The sequence below is a fragment of the Oncorhynchus tshawytscha genome, unplaced genomic scaffold (genome assembly GCF_018296145.1).
Source record: "Oncorhynchus tshawytscha isolate Ot180627B unplaced genomic scaffold, Otsh_v2.0 Un_contig_4521_pilon_pilon, whole genome shotgun sequence".
Classification (NCBI taxonomy): Eukaryota; Metazoa; Chordata; class Actinopteri; order Salmoniformes; family Salmonidae; genus Oncorhynchus; species Oncorhynchus tshawytscha.
Window position 1 is genome coordinate 147,501 of NW_024609460.1, and position 7,500 is coordinate 155,000.

A 7,500-nucleotide genomic window follows, 5' to 3' on the forward strand; every position below is an offset into this window, starting at 1 on the left:
GGAGGGGGGGAGGGAGGGGGAGACAGGGAGGGAGAGAGGGAGGGAGGGAGAGGGGGAGACAGGAGGAGAGGGGGAGGGAGAGGGGAGAGGGAGACAGGGGAGGTGAGAGGGGGAGGGAGAGAGGGAGACAGGAGTGAGAGGGGGAGGGAGAGAGGGAGACAGGAGGAGAGGGGGAGGGAGAGAGGGAGACAGGAGTGAGAGGGGGGGAGGGAGAGGGAGACAGGAGGAGAGAGGGGGGAGGGAGAGAGGGAGACAGGAGGAGAGGGGGGGGAGAGAGGGAGAGGGAGGGGGGGGAGGGAGGAGGAGAGGGGGAGGGAGAGGGGAGAGGGGGAGGGAGGGGGAGGGAGAGAGGGAGACAGGAGTGAGAGGGGGAGGGAGAGTGTGGGGAGACAGGAGTGTGTGTTTCAGGGGGAGGGAGAGAGGGAGACAGGAGTGTTTCAGTGTGGGGGTGTGGTGAGTGGGAGACAGGGTGTGTGTCAGTGTGTGTGTTTCAGTGTGTATGAGTGTGTGGTTTCAGGTGGTGAGTGTGTATGTTTCAGTGGTGTGTTTCAGGTGTGTGTTTCAGTGTGATGTTTCAGTGTGAGAGGGAGACAGGTGGTTCTGATTCAGGGGGTGGGAGTGTGGGAGACAGGTGTGAGAGTTTCAGGGGATGTTTCAGTGTGGGAGACAGGTGTGTGAGTGTGGGGAGGGTGTGTGGGGAGACAGTGTGTGGTTCTGATTCAGTGTGGGGGAGGGATGTTTCAGTGGGTTCTGACAGGTGTGTGTTTCAGTGGGTTTCTGATTCAGTGTGTGTGTGTTTCAGTGTGTGTTTCAGTGTGGTTCTGGGGGAGGTGTGTTTCAGTGTGGTGTTTCAGTGTGTGGTTGTGATTCAGGGTGTTTCAGTGTGAGACAGTGGAGTGTGAGTGTGTGTGTTTCAGTTTCAGTTTCAGTGTCAGTGTGTGGTTCTGATTCAGTGTGTGTGTGTGTTTCAGTGTGTGTTTCAGTGTTCAGTGTGTGTGTTTCAGTGTGTGTGTTTCAGTGTGTGTTCTGTTTCAGTGTGTGTGTGTGTTTCAGTGTGTGTGTGTGTGTTTCAGTGTGTGTGTTTCAGTGTGTGGTTCTGATTGTGTGTGTTTCAGTGTGTATGTTTCAGTGTGTGGTTCTGATTCAGTGTGTGTGTGTGTTTCAGTGTGTATGTTTCAGTGTGTGGTTCTGATTCAGTGTGTGTGTGTTTCAGTGTGTGTTTCTGATTCAGTGTGTGTGTGTTTCAGTGTGTATGTTTCAGTGTGTGGTTCTGATTCAGTGTGTGTGTGTGTTTCAGTGTGTGTATGTTTCAGTGTGTGTGTGTTTCAGTGTGTGTGTGTTTGTGTGTGTGTGTTTCAGTGTGTGTGTGTTTCAGTGTGTGTGTTTCAGTGTGTGTGTGTTTCAGTGTGTGTGTGTTTCAGTGTGTGTGTGTTTCAGTGTGTGTGTGTTTCAGTGTGTGTGTGTTTGTGTGTGTGTGTGTGTTTCAGTGTGTGTGTGTTTCAGTGTGTGTGTGTTTCAGTGTGTGTGTGTTTCAGTGTGTGTGTGTTTCAGTGTGTGTGTGTGTTTCAGTGTGTGTGTGTTCAGTGTGTGTGTGTTTCAGTGTGTGTGTGTTTCAGTGTGTGTGTGTTTGTGTTTGTGTGTGTGTGTTTCAGTGTGTGTGTGTTTCAGTGTGTGTGTTTCAGTGTGTGTGTGTTTCAGTGTGTGTGTGTTTCAGTGTGTGTGTGTTTCAGTGTGTGTGTGTTTCAGTGTGTGTGTTTCAGTGTGTGTGTTTCAGTGTGTGTGTTTCAGTGTGTGTGTGTTTCAGTGTGTGTGTGTTTCAGTGTGTGTGTGTTTCAGTGTGTGTGTTTCAGTGTGTGTGTTTCAGTGTGTGTGTTTCAGTGTGTGTGTGTTTCAGTGTGTGTGTGTTTCAGTGTGTGTGTGTTTCAGTGTGTGTGTGGCCTTTCCTCTCCAGCCTACTGGAGCACAAAGGACAATCTAACACTTCCTCTGGGGCAGCAGCCAAGACTGCCAACTTGGCACTCTCTCTCTACTCTGCTATGGCCGTGTACACACACACGCACGCACACACACACACACACACACAGTAAAGAGAGACATACACAGGCTCACGTACACTTCACTGTACACAGGCGTGCATGCACACACTTCCTCCTTAGTGCCCAGCTGAGGAGAGTAGAGCTCTGCATCTATTGACCCCTAACCCCCGACCTTTACCGTCATCAGTCCTCCCACCAGGTCGTTAGTATGAGGGTCTTTTCCTCCTTAGTGCCCAGCTGAGGAGAGTAGAGCTCTGCATCTATTGACCCCTAACGCCCGACCTTTACCGTCATCAGTCCTCCCACCAGGTCGTTAGTATGAGGGTCTTCCTCCTTAGTGCCCAGCTGAGGAGAGTAGAGCTCTGCATCTATTGACCCCTAACCCCCAACCTTTACCGTCATCAGTCCTCCCACCAGGTCGTTAGTATGAGGGTCTTCCTCCTTAGTGCCCAGCTGAGGAGAGTAGAGCTCTGCATCTATTGACCCCTAACCCCGACCTTTACCGTCATCAGTCCTCCCACCAGGTCGTTAGTATGAGGGTCTTCCTCCTTAGTGCCCAGCTGAGGAGAGTAGAGCTCTGCATCTATTGACCCCTAACCCCGACCTTTACCGTCATCAGTCCTCCCACCAGGTCGTTAGTATGAGGGTCTTCCTCCTTAGTGCCCAGCTGAGGAGAGTAGAGCTCTGCATCTATTGACCCCTAACCCCCGACCTTTACCGTCATCAGTCCTCCCACCAGGTCGTTAGTATGAGGGTCTTCCTCCTTAGTGCCCAGCTGAGGAGAGTAGAGCTCTGCATCTATTGACCCCTAACCCCGACCTTTACCGTCATCAGTCCTCCCACCAGGTCGTTAGTATGAGGGTCTTCCTCCTTAGTGCCCAGATGAGGAGAGTAGAGCTCTGCATCTATTGACCCCTAACCCCGACCTTTACCGTCATCAGTCCTCCCACCAGGTCGTTAGTATGAGGGTCTTCCTCCTTAGTGCCCAGCTGAGGAGAGTAGAGCTCTGCATCTATTGACCCCTAACCCCGACCTTTACCGTCATCAGTCCTCCCACCAGGTCGTTAGTATGAGGGTCTTCCTCCTTAGTGCCCAGCTGAGGAGAGTAGAGCTCTGCATCTATTGACCCCCAGGGCCTCCCCCGACCTTTACCTGGGCTCATCAGTCCTCCCACCAGGTCGTTAGTATGAGGGTCTTCCTCCTTAGTGCCCAGCTGAGGAGAGTAGAGCTCTGCATCTATTGACCCCTAACCCCGACCTTTACCGTCATCAGTCCTCCCACCAGGTCGTTAGTATGAGGGTCTTCCTCCTTAGTGCCCAGCTGAGGAGAGTAGAGCTCTGCATCTATTGACCCCTAACCCCCGACCTTTACCGTCATCAGTCCTCCCACCAGGTCGTTAGTATGAGGGTCTTCCTCCTTGGTGCCCAGCTGAGGAGAGTAGAGCTCTGTGGTCCTCAGGATCTCAGGACCCGGTCCAGGGCCTCTGCTACGGGCATTGGACTAGACTCCTGGGCTGCGTTGATGATGTTGATCACCTGGAGGGTGAATGGTAACACAGATATCATGGTTAGATAGAGAGAAAGATATCATGGTTAGATAGAGAGAAAGATATCATGGTTAGAGAGAGAGAGAGAAAGATATCATGGTTAGATAGAGAGAAAGATATTATGGTTAGATAGAGAGAAAGATATCATGGTTAGAGAGAGAGAAAGATATCATGGTTAGAGAGAGAAAGATATCATGGTTAGATAGAGAGAAAGATATCATGGTTAGAGAGAAAGATATCATGGTTAGATAGAGAGAGAGAAAGATATCATGGAGAGAGAGAGAGAGAAAGATATTGTGGAGAGAGAGAGAGAAAGATATCATGGTTAGATAGAGAGAAAGATATCATGGTTAGAGAGAGAGAAAGATATCATGGATAGAGAGAGAGAAAGATATTGTGGAGAGAGAGACAGAAAGAAAGATATTGTGGAGAGAGAGAAAGATATTGTGGATAGAGAGAAAGATATTGTGGATAGAGAGAAAGAAAGAAATATATTGTGGAGAGAGAGAAAGATATTGTGGATAGAGAGAAAGAAAGAAATATATTGTGGATAGAGAGACAGAAAGAGGCAACACAATAAAGCCTGAATGATAAAGTAGCAGAGGTTGAACTTACTGAACTATTTATAAAACATTTATTACAACTTGTTTCTACTACAGAGACTGAGGAGAGGAGGGACAATGGTAGTTCCTACTGCCAGAACTAACCTGATGCAGCTGTGTACAGTTTACACAGACAGACAGACAGACAGACAGAAGCATAAAGACATATCAACACACACATCAGCAGCTCCTCCATTGCTTTATTCTAGGAGGGAACAGCTACAGGGATTGACTTGTGTCATGTGACAGAACCTTGGCGACTAGGAGTGGTCATGTGACGGAACCTTGGCGACTAGGAGTGGTCATGTGACAGAACCTTGAGGACTAGGAGTGGTCATGTGACAGAACCTTGGCGACTAGGAGTGGTCATGTGACAGAACCTTGAGGATTAGGAGTGGTCATGTGACAGAACCTTGGCGACTAGGAGTGGTCATGTGACAGAACCTTGAGGATTAGGAGTGGTCATGTGACAGAACCTTGGCGACTAGGAGTGGTCATGTGACAGAACCTTGAGGACTAGGAGTGGTCATGTGACAGAACCTTGAGGACTAGGAGTGGTCATGTGACAGAACCTTGAGGACTAGGAGTGGTCATGTGACAGAACCTTGAGGACTAGGAGTGGTCATGTGACAGAACCTTGAGGACTAGGAGTGGTCATGTGACAGAACCTTGAGGACTAGGAGTGGTCATGTGACAGAACCTTGAGGACTAGGAGTGGTCATGTGACAGAACCTTGAGGACTAGGAGTGGTCATGTGACAGAACCTTGAGGACTAGGAGTGGTCATGTGACAGAACCTTGAGGACTAGGAGTGGTCATGTGACAGAACCTTGAGGACTAGAGTGGTCATGTGACAGAACCTTGAGGACTAGGAGTGGTCATGTGACAGAACCTTGGAGGACTAGGAGTGGTCATGTGACAGAACCTTGAGGACTAGGAGTGGTCATGTGACAGAACCTAGGAGTGGTCATGTGACAGACTAGGAGTGGTCATGTGACAGAACCTTGAGGACTAGGAGTGGTCATGTGACAGAACCTTGGCGACTAGGAGTGGTCATGTGACAGAACCTTGAGGACTAGGAGTGGTCATGTGAGAGAACCTTGAGGACTAGGAGTGGTCATGTGACAGAACCTTGAGGACTAGGAGTGGTCATGTGACAGAACCTTGAGGACTAGGAGTGGTCATGTGACAGAACTTAAAGTACCACAGATATCCTATATGACTATATGACTGTATGACTGTGTAGTAAATGACAGAGTTGTGTAAGTCATTGTATGAAACGTAGGCACCTTGGTGATTGGAGCTTCGATGGTCATGGAGTGGATTCTGGCCATGGAGGAGTGTCTTCTCTGGGAACTGCCTGGAAACATGAGGACAAACTCAACCACCACTGAGCTTTATACCCAACTGATACGTTCAGCAGCCAATAACACAGGACTGTTTTACTAGTTTTACTAACGGGAACCAGCCTGCATTAAATGAGGTCTACAAAGTGACTAAAAGAGGAAAGTAGGAGAGACGAGGAGAGGAAGAGGAGGAGAGACGAGGAGAGGAAGAGGAGGAGAGACGTGGAGAGACGTGGAGAGGAAGATCAGGAGAGGAATACGAGGAGAGACGTGGAGAGGAAGATCAGGAGAGGAAGACGAGGAGAAGAAGACGAGGAGAGACGTGGAGAGGAAGATCAGGAGAGGAAGACGAGGAGAGACGTGGAGAGGAAGATCAGGAGAGGAAGACGAGGAGAAGAAGACGAGGAGAGACGTGGAGAGGAAGATCAGGAGAGGAAGACGAGGAGAGGCGAGGAGAGGAAGACGAGGAGAGGAAGACGAGGAGAGGCGAGGAGAGGAAGACGAGGAGAAGAAGACGAGGAGAGGAAGACGAGGAGAGAGGAAGACGAGGAGAGAAGACGAGGAGAGGAAGACGAGGAGAAGAAGACGAGGAGAGGAAGACGAGGAGAGGAAGACGAGGAGAGGAAGACGAGGAGAGGAAGACGAGGAGAAGAAGACGAGGAGAGGAAGATGAGGAGAGGAAGACGTGGAGAGGAAGACGAGAGAGAGGAGAGACGAGGAGAGGAAGATGAGGAGAGGAAGACGTGGAGAGGAAGACGAGGAGAGGAAGACGAGGAGAGGAAGACGTGGAGAGGAAGACGAGGAGAGGAAGACGAGGAGAGGAAGACGAGGAGAGGAAGACGAGGAGAGGAAGACGAGGAGAAGAAGACGAGAGGAAGACGAGGAGAGGAAGACGTGGAGAGGAAGACGAGGAGAGGAAGACGAGGAGAGGAAGACGAGTAGAGGAAGACGTGGAGAGGAAGATGAGGAGAGGAAGACAAGGAGAGGAAGACGAGGAGGGGAAGACGAGGAGAGGAAGATGAGGAGAGGAAGACTACCCTGTAGACACCACGACACTGGCTTGTTCCTCACTAGTCAACATGTCCTGATCAGTATCCATCTCCAAAGATGTGTCCAATAAACAAGTAGAATAATAATAGCGATCATGTTCATTTGTAACTCTGTTCTCTAGAATAGTTCCACAGTCTCTCTCTCTGTCCCAGCCCTCTCACCCTCGCTCCCTCTCTCTCTCTGTCCCAGTCCTCTCACCATCCCTCCCTCTCTGTCCCAGTCCTCTCACCATCCCTCCCTCCCTCCCTCCCTCCCTCCCTCCCTCCCTCCCTCCCTCCCTCCCTCCCTCCCTCCCTCTCTGTCCCAGCCTCTCACCATCCCTCCCACCCTCCCTCTCTGTCCCAGTCCTCTCACCATCCCTCCCTCCCTCTCTGTCCCAGTCCTCTCACCATCCCTCCCCCTCCTCTCTGTCCCAGTCCTCTCACCATCGCTCCCTCCCTCCCTCCCTCTCTGTCCCAGTCCTCTCACCATCGCTCCCTCCCTCCCTCTCTGTCCCAGTCCTCTCACCATCCCTCCCTCCTCTCTGTCCCAGTCCTCTCACCATCCCTCCCTCCTCTCTGTCCCAGTCCTCTCACCATCCCCCTCCCTCCCTCCCTCTCTGTCCCAGTCCTCTCACCATCCCTCCCTCCCTGTCCCAGTCCTCTCACCATCCCTACCCCTCCCTCCCTCCCTCCCTCCCTCCCTCCCTCCCCTCCCTCCCTCCCTCCATCTCCCTCCCTCCTCCCTCCTCCCTCCCTCCCTCCCTCCCTCTCTGTCCCAGTCCTCTCACCATCCCTCCCACCCTCCCTCTCTGTCCCAGTCCTCTCACCATCCCTCCCTCCCTCTCTGTCCCAGTCCTCTCACCATCCCTCCCTACCTCCTCTCTGTCCCAGTCCTCTCACCATCGCTCCCTCCCTCCCTCCCTCTCTGTCCCAGTCCTCT

At 51.5% G+C, this 7,500-nt stretch overlaps 1 protein-coding gene across 1 annotated transcript in view; it reads right to left on the minus strand.

The window, feature by feature from the left end:
- The window catches only part of pde8a (phosphodiesterase 8A), a gene marked incomplete at its 5' end in the record, with an annotated part of 53,721 nt that overhangs the window by 27,275 nt on the left and 18,946 nt on the right, over positions 1–7,500 (minus strand). The window contains 3 exon segments of the mRNA XM_042315422.1: positions 3,408–3,502; positions 3,505–3,571; positions 5,473–5,543. Coding sequence (XP_042171356.1) covers positions 3,408–3,502; positions 3,505–3,571; positions 5,473–5,543 — 233 coding nt within the window.